At 43.2% G+C, this 20404-nt stretch overlaps 1 protein-coding gene across 3 annotated transcripts in view; it reads right to left on the bottom strand.

Annotated features, from left to right (window-relative positions):
* The window catches only part of LOC122796716 (desmoplakin), a 1113853-nt gene that overhangs the window by 259983 nt on the left and 833466 nt on the right, over positions 1–20404 (bottom strand). For all 3 annotated transcript variants that reach the window (XM_044065413.1, XM_044065414.1, XM_044065415.1), the window contains exon 20: positions 15349–15432. In XM_044065413.1, coding sequence (XP_043921348.1) covers positions 15349–15432 — 84 coding nt within the window. The remainder of the gene's footprint in view (positions 1–15348; positions 15433–20404) is intronic.

Below are 20404 nucleotides of genomic sequence, written 5' to 3'. Positions count from 1 at the left end.
GCAAAACCAGCACGGGATCTAGAGTATAGAGGTAAGTTATAATGCTTGGCAAATGTATGCATGGAGGTCCAAGTAGCAGCCTCTATAATGTCCTTGGTAGCCACTCCTCGTAAGAAGGCTGTGGTAGTGGCTGTAGCCCTTGTGGAGTGAGGCCTGATGTTCTCTGGAGTTTTCTTTCCATGGTAGGAGTAACAAAATCTAATGCAATTTCCTATCCATTTGGAGATTGTCTGTTTAGAAATTGGTTTTCCTTCCTTTCCTGTTGCATATGCTACCAGAAGCTGGTCAGTCTTTCTATTGTTTTTTGTCCTGTCCAGATAGTAGCGTAATTGTCTGTGTACATCCAAGGTATGTAAGAGCCTTTCCCCCCTGTTCTGAGGGTTGGGGAAGAATGTAGGGAGGTGGATAGCCTGATTTAAAGAAACTCTGGATACCACCTTAGGCATAAATGTAGGATTTGTTCTCATGGACACTCTGTCTTGATGGAAGATCAGGAAGGGTTGTACTGCCATTAATGCCTGTAGTTCAGAGACCCTTCTTGCTGAAGTTATTGCCAGCAGGAAAGCAGTCTTCCAGGATAAGTATTGTAATTCTGCTGTAGCTGCTGGTTCGAAAGGAGGAAGAGTCAGTTTTTCTAGCACAAAATTCAAGTCCCATGCTAGCAATGGAGGTTTCCTGGGAGGTTTTACATTTTTAATTCCTCTCAGAAACTGTCTGAGCAGAGGATGCGAGAAGACAGGAGGATCCAAGCTGTATTCTGCTGAAATAGCTGATGCATGTATCTTGATGGAAGAATAGGACAGGCCTGTATGGTAGAGCTCCGCCAAGTACTCCAGGATGTTGGCTATGTTCTCCAGTGTCACATCTTCCCCCTTTGCAGTACTCCAGATGAGATATCTTTTCCATTTTGCTGCATAATTCTTTCTTGTTGAAGGTCTACGAGCCTCCAGGATTATGTCTTTAACCCTTTGGGATAAATTTGGGTTAATTGCTGTTATGTAATGTTCCAGGCAGTTAACTGCAGAGTTTTTAGGTTTGGATGCAGGATGTTGTAGTTGTTCTGTGTTAGCAGTAATGGGATCAGGGGTAGTGTCCATATTTGTTCCCGAGACATGCTCCTCAGCAATGGGTACCAATGTTGTCTTGGCCAGTCTGGAGCTATCAGAATGATCCTCGGGCGTTCCTCTTTGATCTTCAGAAGCACCTTGTGCATCAAAGGGAGTGGTGGGAATGCGTATGCTGTCAGGCTTTTCCAACTGAAAGAGAGGGAGTCCACCTTCCAAGCAAGTGGGTGGTAAGTCCTTGTGCAGAATTTCTTCAACTGGTGATTGAATGGGGATGCAAACAAGTCTATTTGTGGTGATCCCCATTTTCTTGTGATGGTTTTGAAGATGTCCGGATGCAGCATCCATTCGTGGGCATCTGTTGTAGTTCTGCTTAATATGTCTGCTAGAATGTTTTCCTTCCCTGGTACATAAATTGCCTGTAACTGAATGTTGTAGCTCAATGCCACATCCCATAGGTCCAGTGCCAGCCGGCATAGAGGGTATGAGTGTGTGCTTCCCTGTTTGTTGATGTACCACATAACTGTGGTGTTGTCTGTCCTTATCATCAACTGGCCTTCTTGGAGAAAAGGTCTGAATGCCTGGATTGCCAATTTCACTGCCAGCATTTCTTTTAGATTTATGTGTACATGCAGCTGGTCTTGAGTCCATAGGCCTTGAATGCACTTGTCCAGCATGTGTGCCCCCCATCCGAGGTCTGAGGCATCTGTCGTGATGGTTTGTCTTGGTTGACTTTTGCAGAAGGGCAATCCTGTGTTTGATTGGCAGGCCTGAGCCCACCATAGGAACTCCTGTTTCAGGCATGGGATCATTGGAATTTTGGTTTCTAGGCTGTGCTTGTGCTGGGACCACAAATTCTTTAGGTACCACTGTAGCTTTCTCATATGCAGCCTGGCATGAGGGACCAGTATTATGCAGGATGCCATGAAGCCTAGAGCTTGCAGCACTTTTCTTGCAGTCAGATGGTTCTGCTTTGTTAATGCCAAGAAGTAGAGAGGAAGTTGCTCTTTCTTTTCTGCAGTTAGAAATGCCATTTGTTTTGATGTGTCCAGTTCTGCACCCAGAAAGGTTATTCTATGGGATGGAATCAGCCTTGACTTTTTTATATTGACTGTATATCCCAGGGCTTGCAGCAGGTAGATGACTCTTTGTAAGTCTTCTGTTAGTTTGTTTTTGTTGTCCGCTTGTATCAGGCAGTCGTCCAGGTAGGGATAGATTTGAATCCCCTGAAGTCTGTAATGAGCTATTACTGATGCCAGGCATTTCGTGAACACTCTGGGTGCAGTAGATAAGCCAAAAGGCAATGCTGAGAATTGATAATGCTCTGATCCTGCAAGAAATCTGAGGTATCTTCTGCAAATTGGTCTTATGGGGACGTGCAGGTATGCCTCCTTGAGATCTAGAGTTACCAGCCAAGACTCCTTGCCCAGCATGGGAAGAAGCTGCTGTAGGGTCATCATTTTGAATTTTGGAACAATGAGGAATGTGTTTAAAGCGGACAGGTCTAGAATAGGCCTCCATTTGTTTTCTTTCCTTGGTACCAGGAAGAGTCTGGAGTAAAATCCCTTTCCTTGTTCCATAGATGGTACCTTTTCCACAGCTCTCATTCTTAATAATTGAGATATTTGCTTTAGAGCTTCTGTCTTTTGAGTAGGTGGTAGGTTTGGCATTCCTCTCTTTTCTGGTAGAGTATGAAAATGGAACCTGTAACCTTGGTCTATAGTTTGCAAAATCCATTTGTCTCTTGTAATGCAGTGCCAGTTTCTTGAAAATAAGGTTAGCTTTCCGCCCAAGGGTGTTTCTAGTTGTTCCCTGGTAGGTGGTGCCACCGCCAAGTCACTGTGATTGAGTTGTTGTAGTGGTGGTGGCTGTGTCTGTGCCTCGTTGGTTGTTACCCTGCCACTGGCGACCCCTGTAGGCACCCCTGGATTGGTTTCTGCCTCTAGAGCGCCTATTCCTGCCTCTTTGTGACTTAGAGGATTCCGGAAAGGACCAATTCTTGGAGGGCCAGTTCCTGCTAAACCTTGGAGGTTGAACTTGTAGGAAATCTTTCACTGTTTGCACAGATTTTGCTTTCTCTTCCATCTTTTTTAGCACCTGCTGTGCAGGGGAACCAAATAAATTGACCTTGTCCATAGGTGCATCCAAAAGCTTTGATTTGACATGGTCTGGTAATGTCTGTTCTTTCAACCATGCATGCCTCCTAATAACTGTGCCAGTCATGGCTGATCTAAAGGAAGCCTCCAGTGCATCATAGCCACATTTTAAGGAATGGTTACTAACCTGCTGTATGTTATGTACCATTTCTTGAACATACTTTTTATCTAAAGATTCTTCAGAGGACAGCTTTTTAGTCAACTGGTCAAGCATAAACTCTTGATATTGAATCATATGAAATTGGCAGTTCAAAGCTCTAGCTGACAAAGTAGCAGAGGTGTAAACTTTTTACCCCATCTCTAAGGACCTGGATTCCCTTTCAGAGGGGAGGGGGTTTTTAGAAGAAGTAGCTGCTACAGCTTTAGGACCCTGGGAGATAGTCTCTGGATCTGCAAAAGGAGCCTTATATAAGTGGTGATGAGTGTCCGGGACCCTGTAGTACCTATCGGGCTTAGCAGGAGCCGGAGGTAAAGAATCAGGAGCAGTGCAAGCATCATTAAATGCATCATCCACAACAGAAAGGACTGGAGGTATAGCTAAAGGCCTATGTTGTGGCAAATGTAGAAAGGTCCTAAGCCTTTTTCTAGAGTCTGAAAAATCTTGGCCCTGCCACTGAAATTGTTCCCTCATAGCATGCAAGGTTTCCCCAAAGGAAAATTCCTCAGGAGGAGAGGCTGAAGGGATGGACTCCTCAGCATCAGAGTCTTCGTAAGGAGAATAAGACGCCTCAGGAGGGTCTGTATGATCTGAGTCATCAGGAGAATCATCAGTGGATACTGGCTCAGGGGGCTCTGCTCTAGGTCTCTTTTCTGGAGGAGGGAGAGAGGCCCTGTCTGGATGAGGCTGGGCTCCACGAATTAAAGAGATGAGATCCTCAGCCAAAGAAAGCATGTGGGAGCTGGTGCTGGGCCTGTGAGAAGGGGTCTTGGCAGGCACAGGTTTTGATGTTTTGGCTGCTTTAGCCCTGGCAAAGGCCTTAATAGACATAGCTGGAGGAGGCCTAGCAGCTCCACGTGAAGGGGTTGAAACATCCAGGGGAATGGTGTCTGATAAATCCTGTGAAACCGCAACAGAAGGTTGGATTTCAGAAGCCGTCTCTACCAGGTTTGAAGAGGCCTCGGTAGAAGGCATGTTATCGGCTGAAGAAAGAACCGCTTGCTCGGTTTCGGCCGAAACCGAGACACTCGTGGTTTGCTTAACCGCGGTTTCGGCCGAAACCGCGGACCGCGAGTGTCAGTCCTTTTCTTTGCGTTTTTTGGTAATTTGCGTAGTCGAAGGATCCGACGGCATAATGTAGGCAAAATCGGAGCCGAAAATCTGTTCAGCAAAGTCCGACCGACGTCTAAGCGTCCGTCGGTTAAAAGAAGCACAGGCTGGACAAGCTGCTACGTCGTGGTCTGGGCCTAAACAATGTATGCAATAGGAGTGGAAATCCTTATGAGGTATTTGTTTCCCACAAGGTAAACAGTTATTAACTTTCTCTGACATCGGCTGAGGCAAGAAAGAGTCCCCAACGGGGTACTTAGCTTTATAGAAGTCTTCGAAGTAGTATTCGGTAGTAGTAGTAGTAATCTCTGGATCTGACCGACCGGCACTTGCGAACAGCTTCTGCTTCGGGCGCCACGCGGCAAGAAAGACTGAGGAAAATGGCGTCGGCTGATGCCTTTATACCCGAATAACTGCCGCAATGACGTTGGGTGAGGTGCGACACCAGCCGAAGCCAGACCCAGACTTTGGAATCCAGCCGACCGAAGGGCTGCCTGACGACAGGACAACCCATTTGTAAAGACTGCAGATGCATCCTTGAAGGACATGTGCAAATTCCAGATGATGGCCTACCATTGGTTATTCCTGGGATACGTTTTGCTGAAAAGTCCGTTCACTGAAGTGTAGTTTTGACAAAAAGGGGTTGACAAAGAGGTACTCGATGATTAGGTAGTTAGACAAACTGAAGTAGACCCTGCAGATCTGCTTGTTTTCTGGGGAACCAAAAAGGTCTATCTTTGGCACACCATATCAGCGTGTCGGGTCCAGGAAAACACCCCTTTCCAGCATCCACTCGCAGCGGTCTAAAAGGGATTTGCTCATACTGTCTGCCAGCAGGTTGTCTTGACCTAGGCTGTATGAAGCTACAGGAGTGAGCCCAAGTTGCTGAGCCACTAGCCATAGCTACATTGCTAGACTGCACTGGTGGTAGGAATAAATTCCTCCCTGTTTATTCATATACCACATTCCTATAATGTCTGTTAGTATCTTCACTGCCCTTGTTACTAGTCTTTCTTAGAATACTCTCAAGGCCAAAATAACTGCCATCATCTCCTTTACATTGATGTGTTGGACTTTCTGGTACTTGTCCAATATCCCTCGGACTCTGAAGTTTCCCAGATGTGCTCCCCAAGCCAAGTCTAAGCTGTCCATAGTTTGTGTCTGGACTGCTTCTGGGAGTTAGAAGGCAGCCCCTGGACTGGCTTTGACTATGTCCTCCCACTACAAAATGTTCTTTTTCAGGCAAGGCAAGTGGGGTTTTGTTGCTTTTAGGAAGTGCTGGTGCTGGGACCAGCACTTTTTTTAGGAACTACTGCAGCTTCCTCATGTGTAATTTAGTTAGTGAAACCATTAAAATACAAGAAGCCAAGTACCACAGGAACCTCAGAAATTCCTTTTCAGTATTGGTGTGTTTGCTGTGTAGGTGCATGAAGCATTCTGAGAGGAACAATACCTTGTCCTCTGGTAGAAATCCCCTCTGTTGGTTCGAGTCTAGGTGTGCTTCAGGAAAGTAATCCTGGACAGTCAGGGTGTGACTCCCCTTCTAAAAACAATCCATGGTGATTCACATAGCTGCCAGAAGTTCGGCTGGTAATGTTGCCTGGATCAGGTAACTGTATAAGTATGGGTAAATATGAACCCCCCCATGGTTCTTCAAAATGCTATGACTGTTGCCATACTTTATGCTGTATACTCTAGGTGCAGCAGATAAGCCAAATGGTAAAGCACAAAACTGACAGCGTGATCCCCTGCTTACAAATGCAGGAATCTCCTTTGCTTCTGAAGAACAAGAACATTAAGGTAGATGTCCTTAAAGCCCAGAGTCACCATTCAATCCCCTGGGAAGATAACAGGCAACAGCTTTTGAAGTGTTAACCTTCTGAATTTTGGTACTATCAGGAATGTGTTGAATTTTAAAAGCTCCAGTATGGGTCTCCATGTGCCTTCTTTTCAAGTTATTAGGAAAGGATGTGAATAGAAACCTTTGCCCACTTCTTCTGGAGAAACTGGTTGGATAGAGCCCTGATCTAACAGATCTTCTAAGAAGGGTGGAATCAGTTCCATTTGCTGTCCTGGAAGGTTATACCTTCCCTGGAATGGTGACTTTTTCCAAAAATGTAGGGAGTGACCCTTTCTGATTATCTGTACGCATTTGTCCTGGGTGATCTGCTCCCAATGACAGTATAATGAGGCATGTCTTCCTCCTAGGGAGGTGGAGAGGGTGGGATTCTGGAAGGGGAAGTGGAGGTGCTCAAAACAGTCACTGCTTCTCCCTAGAAGATGCTGGGTCCTTAGACTCCTCAGGTCTGGAATGCTGGTCTATTTGCTACTTCCTTTGATACCTTGGATTTTTCACCCTGGGTAGCTTTTTTCTTTCTTATTTAGGGAGACACTGCAAAGCCTTACTGGTGTATCTGAGACTAAGAGAAAGGTAGAACTCCTTAACTGACTTAATTTGTTCCCTTTTTAATCCAGTCTCCCAAACACATTTCATGGTGGCAGATCAAAGAGATACTCCTTCTCTAATAGGGCATCTAGGAGCTCTGCTTTTACCTGGTATGATGGGGATCCCATGGCAACCATCCTGCATGATGAAGTTAATGTGCTACAACCACATGTAAATGAATATCTGGACAGCTGGAGGCCTATGTTGCTCAATTCCTGGATGTCCTTCTGGATGCTCTTATTTTGTAACTACTCTGTCTTAACTTTTATTTGTTCCTAAGCTGACTCAAGGGATTTGAGCAAAGGGGACTAGCAGTTCAGAGATGACATGACCAGGGTTGCTGAGGTGTATACCTTCTTACCAAACTGGCCTGTGTCTCCACTCTATCATTTGGCAAGGGATTCCTGGATGCAAGCCCTGCTGATCCCTTGGTGGACTCCAGAGACACCACAGCAGGATCCGACTCTAGGTTCTTATAAAGGTGCCTGTGTAACTCAAGTACCCTATTGAACTAATCAGGCTTTCTGGGGATAGGGAGTAGGGAATTGGGCTACAACTATATATCTGCAAAGACATCATTCCAAAAATTACTGGACTGCAAGAATAGCCAAGGCTTTATATGCAGGTAGGCTGAAGAGGTTCCTATAGTTAGCCTACGCCTGGGAGAATCCCCTACACTCCCAATTGAAGACTGCTTTATTCTATGAACGGTATCCCCAAAAGATAAGTCTTCAGGGGATGAAGATGAGGACAAGTGTCTTCTGAGTTAGAATCCAAATACTGTGGAGAGGAAAGTTGCTCTATGTAAGCAAGTTCCTCTTCATCTTCAGAACCTGAGGCACCTGTATCTCCCTGGGGGGTGTTCCTTTTTCTTTTCACAGGGGAAGTTCCTGTCAGAGGATCTTTTTCTAGGGTGAGTTGCCTTGACTTCATGAAATCCATGAAGTTCTGTGTTGGCCTAAGTCCCGTGGAAAGAATTGGGTAGATGAGGCAGGGGATTTGGGCATCTTTAGGTGAGGTAAACCCACCAGCCTTTTTGGGATTAAGTGTTTTAGGTCTGGGAGTGGATGACAAGGCCTCAGGTCACAGGTGGGTGGTCTCACTCTCAACCTCATTCCACTAACATGAGTAATGTTCCACTATATTTATTACCATAGGAATAGCACCCTCACCCTCGATCACTAGAACCCTGGCTTTGGTAGTTGTGGCCTGCTTAGCTGCTTTGGACCCAAACGACATTGGGACATCAGGACTGGGCCACTTTCATGGTGGATTTTAGTGAGGGATGCAACAGCAAACTTGGTCCGAACAGGTGTAGGACCAAGGGCTGCAAAGGCACCTCACCTAAGTTGGTGATCTCAACTTGGGGTGGGGAGTCTGAAATGGAAATGCCTTTCTCCTCCCACATATCCTTCTCCTTCAGGCATTAGTCTTTTTGCTTTTTCAGGATGATGCCCTGAGAGCCAGGGGACACCACAGTATGTGAAGGACTAGCCCCACCTGACTCTAAATGCTGTTGGAAGGATTTGCTCCTATGTTTAATAGCTTTGTTGTTAAAGCCAGCACAAAAAGGACAGTCGGGTACATTATGTTGCATTCCTACCCTGCTGACCATCTCAAATGGGGGAAAAAGTATTGGATTAAAGCTGATTTTCACCTTCATTTCCCTCCTTGCTAGCAGCTCCAAAACCAGGAAAGGAGGTATAGTTATCAGGTTTAGGGATCAAAGAAATTGGCGGGAAGTCTGGAACCTGAAGGTCACAGTTGCCTCACGGGATTTACCAAAAATGCTAATTTTTTAAAAAAATTGTGTTTAGAAGCACGTCTGTCCAAGGGGGCATCAAGGATCTGGTCTCTGATATCCTCAGGGGGTCCCTATCAGTTCATCAAAAAACCAGTTCAGTGAACGGCATTTTCAGTGCACTTACATTGAACACGCTGTTCATTGAACTGTTCATATTGAGATCCCTGTACAGTGAGGATTGGGAAATCTGCCCTTTGCCCACTGTAGTGTGATCTCAGAGTTGGTACATATAATTAGTGGTGGGGGGCACAGTCCTCCACATGAAGTAAATTCAATAAATGGCATTTATGATGAAATGCCGTTCACTGAAGTGATGGTTTGACATAGTGATATACACCCATCCTCGGGTAAAGCTTCAACACTTAACTAAATGTATTGACTAAAAACTGTAGTTGATGTAGCTGCACTGAAAAGACACACGCATGGCACTGCGCCCACACTTTATGGAATATTTGCTTGCTTTAAGCAAAGTCAGTACAAGTTTGGAAAATTGTAATTCCACAGGAAGCTTCTTGAACAAATTATACCATCTCCTCTATTTGCTTCAATAAATTCTCTTAATAATGAAAAATGTCAGTCTGGCAATTAACTGTCCTCATACCCAAAAAACTAGAAGTATGCACCTTTTTCCCAAACTGAGCTAATAATTTATTCTCTTTGTCATTAAGAACCAGAGTGTTGGCTGTGACCAGTCTGGAAACCCTCAAAATATCACAGCAGACAATCAACGGAACTGCAGTAGGGTTTTTATAAAGATAACTAGATTTCTTCTACTCAGTAAAACCAGTCAGGTTCTCTGGGGATTGGGAATCAAGCTCTAGTGATACACAATAAAAAGTACCTTTAAATGCATAGGAAACTGAGGAGGATGGAGATGGTCAAGGATCATTCATGTCTAGCAGCTCTAGGTACCTCTAGTGGTAGTCAAATTTCCTTATAATCTCACCTGAAATCTTCTCTCATGAGAATTAAGGTTTCACCAAGTAAGACATCCTCTGGTAGGGCCACTAACAATAATTCTCTCTCATCTATGCAATAAAGAAGAAGAAAGTACATTAAGGACAAACAGGCAAACTTGGAGTCCTCATCTTCCCAAAAGTCAGTCACAGGGAACCTGTTTGCTTTTGGCTGGAGCAAAGTTACCCCAAGTAGTATACCTCTCAACCTGGGAACATCAAAAATCTGGACAAAGGCCCATGAAAAATAGGTACAGATCTCTACGCAGATTAACATAACATTTGCATACATATGTAACCATGCCCACTCCAGTGGAATTGTGGGATACCAGCTTTCAAACATAACCTGAAGAACAGACAACCAAAATATGGCCCCAGAGGAGTCTATATTATAAGCACGAAAGACCTTTTCAGCGAATACGAAAACAGCGACATATATTGCACGAACAGTGAAAACACCGAACACCCTAAACTGCGAAATTCAAAATCTTGAATCGTCATAGTTGGCCCTTCTTCAATATTGTCCTTGAAACAACATTGAAAACCACATTCAAAGAAAATGTATCTGGCCAACGGCAGATAAAGATTACCTTTGGGCTGTTTTCAAATCATAAGCCCCTTGCGCACAAAACATACATATAAGTGTGCGATAGTTACGGACCTTAGGGTTAGGGTGCGGTTTAAGGTAAGTGCATAGATCTTAGGGTTAGGGTGTGGTTTAAGGTAAGTGCATAGATAGTAATTTATGCAAGGCTTAGTGTAGGGTTAGAAGTAGGGTTTTGTTTAGTGCATGTATGTGGTTTATTTATTTTGTTTGGGTAGGTAGTATGTAGCGGGCGGTGGGGTTGGCCAACTATGAAGATTCGAGATTTTGAATTTTGCGGTTTAGGGCATTCAGTGTTTTCGTGGTTCGCGCAATATGTGTCGCTGTTTTCATATTTGCTGAAAAGGTCTTTCGTGCTTATAATATAGACCAGCCCCAGAGTCTCCCGCAGCAATTCCAGTGTCCCATTACTTGGCTATTTCACCCCATTTACCATAAACACTGTCATGTGCATAGTGCTTTACATCTACAATGGTTATTTGGATTTCATTTAAAACTTTTATTTTACATTTTATAGCACAAACACTAATAAGTATCTGCTAAACAAAGCAATACAGTCTCACAATGAAAACAGACTTGGCATTAAAACTTCTCTGCCCTTGAAACAGCATTGAAACCCACATTCAAATAAAATGTATCTGGCCAACGGCAGATAAAGATTACCTTTGGGCTGTTTTCAAATCATAAGCCCCTTGCGCACGAAACATACATATGCTCTTTGATACACCTTCCTGACTGTATTAAATTCCTTGTACAATACAGCACAATTGTTAGAGCGTGTTTTAAATTTATTGTTTTGAACATTTTTCCAGTAAGCAATGAAACAAAATGCATGAACCAATAATGACAAAACTGCCCATTTCAGAACACTTCCATCATAAAAGTCTACTCAAACTTCTACAATCCACCAGTATCAGTAAATATGCACAATTTCTGCAGAAGTAAAAGTCATCTAAATAATTCCACATTAAAGAGATCTATAACTAATGAAGAGGTTGCTGCTAACAAACAACTTTACATTTCATTGTTTCATCTACAAGTAAAGTGCCTGTTGCCCTTGAAGAATAAACTGCCTATGTTACATTAAAAAATAATAAGCTAGTGGGAATGGATGGCAAACTAATAACAGGTTCATAGTTACTAAGTAACTCCTCCAAAGGAGGACATTTGCAGTACTGCAGCATCCACCCCGTTTAAAAATACAACACACTACAGTACCCACAAGTCCATCTACATACAGTGGGAGTAGAACCCACAGCCTTCTGCATCAAAAAAGCAAGTATTCTACCTGTTGTGCTACTAACACAAACAGACTTCATATAAGCAGCACTAAACTTCTCTCCCCCTGAGGAACTATGCAGCTCAAATTAAATCTGAAAGAAGCCAACATTTACGGGGGAGGGCAAAACCAGAGACACATTTTAAACATTGCTTGTACAACCTTAGAAGAGTTGCTACTACTTACTAGAATAAAGTGTTTTATGTTATCATGCATTTCCTGAAAGACAGCCATTTAAGTTTCAGTCTTCCTATCATTACTTAGTGAATTCAGTTCTCACTAATTTGCTATAAAACCACAAACTTTAAGAGGAACAAGCCAAAGCTGGTGTGGGTAGAGAATTTAGGCTCTTGCCCCTTGCGAGCCTGACTAATTACCACAAGGCATGGTTAACTGGGGCATTTTATATATATCTATCTATATATATATATATATATATATATATATATATATATATATATATATATATATATACACACACACACACACACACACACACACACACACACACACACACACACACACACACACTTTGCCCAGTAGTTAAGCAGATAAGCTGAAATGGTCCCAGTAGTTAAGCAGGAAAACTGAAACAGCCCCAACTTGTCTTGCAAGCAGATAAACTAAAACGGCCCCAACTTGTCTTGCAAGCAGATAAACTGAAACGGCCCCAACTTGTCTTGCACACCTGCACGGACTTCTGATAAATTAATTGCACAATGAAATACACCAACAGTTAACCCCACAGTCCAGCTCAGCAGATAAAACTTGCAGATAAATAAAAACCTGCATGCTTACTTGGCAAGCACTGTTTGCAGCCGTTAATAGAACCGAGTGCGTATGTTTCTCCTGCAGTCGAGCTGGGAAGAAATACAATGCACGCTGCAGCTACAGTAAAACTAAAAGGACTTCTGATAAACTAATTGCACAGCGAAATACACACCAACGGTTAATGCCACAGTCAGACTCCAGCTCAGCAGATAAAACCTGCACACACACTTGGCATGTACTGTCTGGAGCTGTTAAGGGAACCGAGTGCGTATGTTTCTCCTGCAGCTGAGCTGGGTAGAAATACAATGCAGGCTGCAGCAACAGTAAAACTAAAAGAACTTTTGATAAATTAATTGCATAGTGAAATTCTAATGCTACAGTCGTTCCATTTGCTCGCTCAGTAGATACCTAAAATAACAGCTCAAGTAGATCCATCCAAGTGCGGAATTCCACGAGTCGACAGTCCCTCCATGTCATCCATTCTGCCAGCAGCAGCAGCAGCTAAACGTCCTAAGTTCCCGCTCGCAGACAGATCCATTCAAAAAGAAAGCCAGCCGGAAGTGTGTGCACGTGAGCCCTCGAGCTCAATTCCGACAGGCTGACGGAGCTGACGTCACCGCGCATGTGATGACATCAGCTCAAACCACGGGGGGATTTAAAAGAAAAGCTGGAAAAATCGGATATGAAGGGGTGCCACTCGGGAATTGTGGCACCCCATTATTGGACCCCAAAACTCGGTAAAAACTGATTGGGAGGTATGCCAAGTAGTAGGATTAACAACTATCAGTATGGAGTGTTAGTCCTTTACAATACAGCCTCAAATTCCTCAGCAAACTTTCTAAAACTGAGGTAGATCTGTGCAGGCACTAGGCAGGCAGACATCCCAGGACCAGACACCTAATCCAAAGAAGCAATGGAGCTGTATAACTAGGGACTTGGAATGCTGACTAAATCTGAAGGAAACCACTGTATGCCCACAGACAGCAGGAAAATCTGGGAAGGGGCACTCTTTTGCACATGCATAACATGTTGGCCAATACATGCACATGGGTTGGTGTCTGTCTGTAACACTTCAGTGATTTCTGGTGAGATCTGGCATAACAATGCAACACTGTCCCACTGTCATCAAACAAAGAGGGCTTTCATAGAAAACTGAGCTGTTGCAAAAGAGGCAGAGGCTTAGTGTTTAACCAGTGGGACCACCTCAGATCTGGAACCCTCAGGCCTCTGTAGATGGATGTGATCTCAATGACCATATACCAGTGGTCTCTATTTTTTGAAACTATCTTCCTTAGTTTATCAATCTTACATTATCAAACTATTTAAGCTTCCCTGGCCCTACTCCCAAAGATGTGCCTGGTACAGAATTCAAAAGGAGAGATGTCCCAAAGTTCAAGGAAAGTTGTTTTTGGTGGTCCTCAAAAGCCTTTCAATTTTTGGCTGCACTCTTGAATGTCTTCTTTTTAAAATACTAGCACTCTTTGCAAATGGAAATGAGATTATATTCCATAAGATGGAACCAGCACTGTAGGTTGTGTCTATGTTTAACCATCAAATTACAATTACATCGAAAAGTTAAACAGCGAACCCAACCATCGAATGTTCTTTTAGGGAATGTTTACTTTTTCTCCATGGAAAGTAAATAGTTAGCCAGCACTTTCCCATCCCAAAAACGCAGCATTTTAAGCCTACCCAGGTGGAGGGCTTCATCCCCACCCCCTCTTGACTACATAAATCAACTCAGATTTTGCACTACAGTGGGGGAGAAGGGCAGATTGGGAAGTGCTGGCCAACTAGCTACTTTCCTGTTCACTGAATGAGAGTTTGATAGTTAGGGTTCAATGTCTAGCCATTCTATGTAAATATTATTCGTTGGAGACCTCTGTAGGTTTAAGTACTTTGATGGGATATATCTACTACAGGCAATCTTATTGTTAACTCTCTTCTGGGGATATCATCATTCTGTAAAAATCCCAAGAAAACACATACAAAACAAGTAATGTTCTAAACATTAGCACAAATAAAAATACCAATTACAATGTAATAAAACAGCTAGAAAAAGTCTTGTTAACGGGCACTTATCACACTGAAAGTCATCTGGATGACACTTACAGACAGGCTACTACTCTGACACTTACAGACAGGCTACTACTCTTTGATCATGGCGAAAAGAACTGATAAAGGCACGAGCTGCTCACAATTCAGATAGGTGGACAACCACCTGTGGCTAAATCTTATTTATTATGAAAAAACTATGGCAGTGCCCTATGAACATTGTTCTAATCCCTCACACTCACATCTTTCACCTATATAATTTCCTGGTGCAAGCAAAGCTCAGTGCTTATACAAAAGTCAGAGTTTTTATGCCTTCTGTAGTCATGTTCAGCATGGTATGTGTGAGGTGGGTACTATAACATCTTTGAGAGAAAGCTAAATTTAAATTTTCCTAACTTTCCATCATCTGCCATTTTCAAAAGTACTATAGCTGGTTACTGTTTGAATAAATTTACCTAGCAAATACAACTTTCAGAACAGTGCAAATCAAGTGAGATGTCATATCTGTACTTACAAAAGGCAGAAAGCAGTACCTAGCTTTCTATTAATGTCACAGATCTACTTACTGAATAGTTGAAGATTAAGAAACATGGTGAATTCAAGTGCAAGACATCTGAGAATTGTTTTACATTAATACATACCATGTTATGCCTCACTGCTCCTGTGCACACAAAACTAAGTTAAATATTTTTGAAAGATTATAGCAAGAAAAAAATATCTATCTATATATAGATATAAATATCCATGGAAAATGATCTTACAAAGGTACACACATCCACCTGTGCAAATACACACACACACACACACATACAAACACAATTATCTACAAAGTTAAGCAGACAGGATCTTCACCATTGTTTTAATTACACAGAAACAATCATATGTCTTCAATGAATAACAAGCTGACAAATGCTGGCCACTGTATTAAAGATAAACGAGGACTTACCTTAATGGCTCCACTGCACTGGTCTGCATTTTTGACACACTCCTCAACCTTGTCTCGTTTGCCTTTTATCTCACTATGGACAGTCTGATAAAAACAGATAACATATTAATACACCCATACCCGCAACAGTTTAGTTTTAAAGAACGTATGTTTAGAGGAAGAACTCTTGCTACAAGTAAATGCTAAGGTAACTAGACCCACTACTACAAGCATGACCCCTTACTACAATGCACAAAGCTCAAAAGCAGTGGAAGTTAAAAGTCCATCTAAAAGGAGCATCAGTACTTGAAAAGATAACTTTCCTTTACAGCTAGGGAAAGTACAGTTGTCTACACTTACCATAAATGTAGATGTTCGAGTATACTCACTGTTGCAGTCATTACATTTGGGTAATCTGCTGGCAGGTTGCCATCAGTCGGCCTGATTAACAAAGTCTTGGGTCCTGCGTCAGTTGCTGTCCCTTCTTCCATGACGTCAGGTAGACAAGGGTATAAAACATGCAGCTGACACCATTACATCAGTCTTTCTTGCCCCAGATGTCAGGTGCCCCCCAAATGGGGAGCAAAATAAAATTAAAAACACAAAAATATACCTCCAACCAAAAGCAAATACACCAAAAAGGCTTTTAAGCATAGTAAAAGAAAGTAGAGGTATAGTAAGAGAAAAACAGGGGGCTGGAGGGAGGGTAACCAGGACTGGGACTGCAACAGTGAATACACTTGAACATCTACATTTATGTTAAGTGTACACAACTGTACTATGTTCTTCGTGTTTCACTGTTGCAGTCATTAAATTTGGGTAGATTCCCAAAGCTATGGTTGGGAGGATGGATTTATGCAGCATTAGGACCAGCTATAAGGCCCTGCAAGACAGCAGTGGCAAAGCCAGCTCTGGATTTAGAGAAAATTGGTAAATGATAATGCTTGGTGAAAGTATGAACTGAACTCCAGGTAGCAGGTTCTAGAATATCCCTGGTAAGAAAACCTCTGAGAAAGGCTGCAGATGTAGATGCAGCCCTGGTGGAATGAGATCTGATCACCTGGGGGATAGGTTTTCAATGGTGCTTATAGCAGAAATGAATGCAATGGCTTACCCATTTAGAAATGGTTTGTTTTGAAATAGCCTTCCCCTCTGCCCCTGCAGCAAATGCTACCAGCAATTGTTCAGATTTTCTTCGAGGTTTAGTCCTGTCCAAGTAGAATCTAAGTTGTCTGTGCACATCCAGTGAATGCAGAACCCGTTCCCCTTTATTTTGTGGACTGGGAAAGAAAGTTGGCAAATGAATGGACTGATTAAGAGCCACACTGGATACCACCTTGGCCATGAAGGATGGATTGGTCCTGAGTGACACCCTGTCCGCATGAAAGATAATGAAAGTCTCCACTGCCATAAGGGTCTGTAATTCAGATATCCTTCTAGCTGAAGTGATTGCTAAAAGGAAGGCTGTTTTCCAAGAAAGATATTTTAAGTCTGCAGTAGCAGCTGGCTTGAAAGGAGGTAGAGTGAGTTTCTCCAATACAAAGTTAAGGTCCCAGGCATGGGTTGGAGCTCTCCTGGGTGGTCTCAAGTTTTTGGCCCCTCTGAGGCACTGCTTGAGCAGAGGATGAGAGAAGAGGGGAGGTTCTGTGTTATAATGAGCTGAAATGGCTGACGCATGGATTTTAATAGAGGAAAAAGACAGGCCCTTGTGAAGCATCTCAGTTAAGTTTTGCAAAATCTGAGGTAAATTGGGCACTGCTGTGCTCATCCCTTGAGATTGATTCCAGGCACAGAATCTTTTTCATTTGTCAGCATAAGATTTTCTAGTACTAGGTCTTCTCTCCTCCAAGATGACATCCATCACAGGTTTGCTGAGGGATGCTAAGGGTGAATTTAAGTGATTAGCCAAGCTGCAAGGTTCAGTGTTGGGAGATGAGGGTGCAGGATTTGGTTCTCCTGCTGAGACAGTAAGGAAGATGTCTGAGGCAGGTGCCATGGAGAAATCTGTGACACACTGTGCAGGAGTGTGTATCAGTGTTGGCGTGGCCAGTCTAGAGTAATCAAAATCATTTTTGGTTTGTCCTGTTTGACTTTTAGCAGAACTTTGGAGAGCAGAGGCAGAGAGGGAAAGGCGCAGACTGATAGGTTTTTCCAGCTGAAGGACAGAGCATCCACTTTCCAGGCTTTTTTGTGAGGAGTTCTTGTGCAAAATTTGTCCAACTGGTAGTTCTGGGGGGAGGCAAATAGATCTATGTCTGGGCTCCCCCATTTGCTTGTCAACATGTTGAAAATCCGTGATTCCAATTTCCACTTGTGTGGGCCCATGAGATTTCTGCTTTGTCCGTCTGCCAGTGTATTCAGTTTTCCAGGCAGGAATTGAGCTTTTAGTTGCACTTGGTAGCTCAAGGCCATGTTCCACAATGCCATGGTTAGCCTGCAGAGGGGGTAGGAATGTGTACCTCCCTGCTTGTTTATGTGCCACATAACAGTGGTGTTGTCCGTCTTTACCATGAGTTGTCCTGGATGAATGTAGTCCTTGAAGGCTGTCAGAGCATTCTGTACAGTTAACATTTCTTTTTGATTGATATGTAGGTGCATTTGATTTGGGCTCCATTTGCCCTGAATGCACTTCCCTGCCAGGTGAGCCCCCCATGCATAGTCTGATGCGTCTGTAGTTAGGGTTTGGGCGGCAGGGGGTAGTGTGAATGGCAGTCCCTTATTTTGGTGGCAGGCCTCTGCCCACCATAGGCACTCTAGGCGTAGGCAAGGTATGACAGGATTCATTGTTTCCAGGCTGTGACAATGTTGACTCCATTCCTCATATGCAGTCTTACATATGGAATTAGAAGAATGCAGGAGGCCATGAACCCCAAGGCTTGCAGTATTTGTCTTGCAGACAGCAGGGTTTTTGTGGCCACTTGTTTGAATTAAGTTACCAAATGAATTTGCTTTTCTGGCGTGAGGAAAGCCATCTGGGCAGTTGTATTCAAGTTTGCACCCAGGAATGTAATTTGTTGAGAGGGTACCAGTTGTGATTTCTTTTCGTTTACGGTGTACCCTAGACAAGTTAGAACCCTTTTTACAAACGCCAGATGATTTATAAGTATTGCCTGGTTTTCTGCCTGAATTAGACAATCGCCCAGGTAAGGATATATTTGAATATTTCTTTGCCTGCAAAATGCAATTACTGGAGCCAGGCACTTTGTGAATACCCTGGGCGCAGTAGACAAGCCAAAGGGCAGTGCAGAGAACTGATATAATGCAAGTAGCCTGCTTTGAAGCATAGGTATTTTCTGCAAGATTCCCTGATTGGAATACGCAGGTAAGCTTCTTTTAAATCTAGAGTTGTCAACCAGGCATCCTTGCCTAGCATAAGAAGTAAATGGTGAAGAGTCAGCATCTTGAATTTTGGAATGTCCAGAAAGGTGTTTAGAGTATTCAGGTCCAGAATTGGAAGCCATGATTTGTCTTTTCTGGGTACCAGGAAAAGCCTGGAATAGAAACCTTGTCCCTTTTCCTCTTCTGGCACCGGCTGAATAGCCCCCATGTTTAAGAGGGAAAGTACCTGTTTTTGAGCATCTGCCTACTGATTTGGGGGCAGGTCTGGCCACCCGTTTGGTTTTGGCAACGTGTGGAAATGAAATCTGTATCCCTGGGACACTATATTTAAAAAACATTTGTCCTGGGTTATGAGTTCCCAGTTTTTTGCATGAAGAGCAATCGTTCCCCCCAAATGGGGTGGCTAAAAGATAAGTGCTTGGTAATTTTAAAGGAAAGTCATTGAGACTGTTTACCATAGGGGGAGCCTTGTTAATTCCAGATTTGGAAGTGGAGGCCACCCACTGCTTAGTTCTGAGAGTCCCTTGGGACTGAAACCTGGTGCTTTTGGTGTGTCTGGGTTTGGCTTGAGTGGATCTGGAAGGAGCTGGAAAGGACCAATTCTTAGTAGGCCAGTGCCTACTAACTCTTGGAGGTTGCACTTGTAATAAATCTTTCACTGTTTGCATAGATTTAGCTTTATCTTCCATCTTTTTTAGAACTTCTTCAGCCTTATTGCCAAACAGGTGGTCCTGATTTAAAGGAACATCCAACAATTTTGCTTTAACATGATCAGGCAGAGATTGCTCCTTAAGCCAAGCATGCCTTCTAAGCACAGACCCAGTAACAGCAGCCCTGCAAGAGGCCTCTAAAGAATTAAAACCACACTGCAAAGTATGTTTTACAACTTGTTCAGCTGAATGCAATAAATACTACAAATCTTTATTTTCCACATAGTCAGAAATCAACATAATTTTCATTTTAAGCAGTCCCATAATATGCTGTTGATATTTTAGCATATGAAATTGGCAGTTTAAAGCCCTGATTGCCAAGGCTGCATAAGTATAAACCTTTTTACCCCATCTATCCAGCGCCCTGGAGTCTCTATCAGAAGGGGTAGGATTTTTAGCAGTAGAAGCCTTAATGCCCTTGGGCCCCTGAGAAATGTTTTCTGGGTCTGCAACAGGATTTTTGAAAAGGAACTTGTGGGACTCAAGAACCCTGTAGTATCTGTCAGGTTTACTAGGATCTGGAGGCAGGGAATCAGGGGCCATACTGCGAAAACACATCATCAACAATGTCTAGTACAGGAGGTATAGCCAAAGGCCTATGCTGAGGTAGAATGAGGTAGAAGAAGAAAATCCCTAAGCCTCTTTTTAGATTCAGAAAATTCCTGACTTTCCCAGTGGAAATGCTCCCTTAAGCTATGTAAAGTTTTCCCAAAAAGTCCTGGGGGGGGGGGTAGAGGGAATGGAATCCTCTGCATCAGAATCCTCAAAAGTAGGAAAGGACAAATCCAGGTCATTGGAAGAATTAGAAGAAACAGAGTCCTGATCAGAAGATTCATAGTCAAGTTCAGTCCTAGGCCTCTTAGAAGGAGGGGGTTGACTACCCCTGATTAGAGTAATAAGATATTCAGCCATTTTGATCATTTATTCTTTAGGCATAGGGGCCCGAACATGTGGCCTGGGCATTGGATTTTTAGACATAGATCGAGATTTAGGCCTTAGAATAGAAGGTGGAGTTGGTTTAATATGCA

Source organism: Protopterus annectens, chromosome 3.part0, assembly GCF_019279795.1.
Source record: "Protopterus annectens isolate FY-2018-M chromosome 3.part0, PAN1.0, whole genome shotgun sequence".
Taxonomy (NCBI): Eukaryota; Metazoa; Chordata; order Ceratodontiformes; family Protopteridae; genus Protopterus; species Protopterus annectens.
The sequence above is the reverse complement of the archived record's forward strand: the minus strand, read 5'-3'. Positions and strand labels throughout refer to the sequence as shown.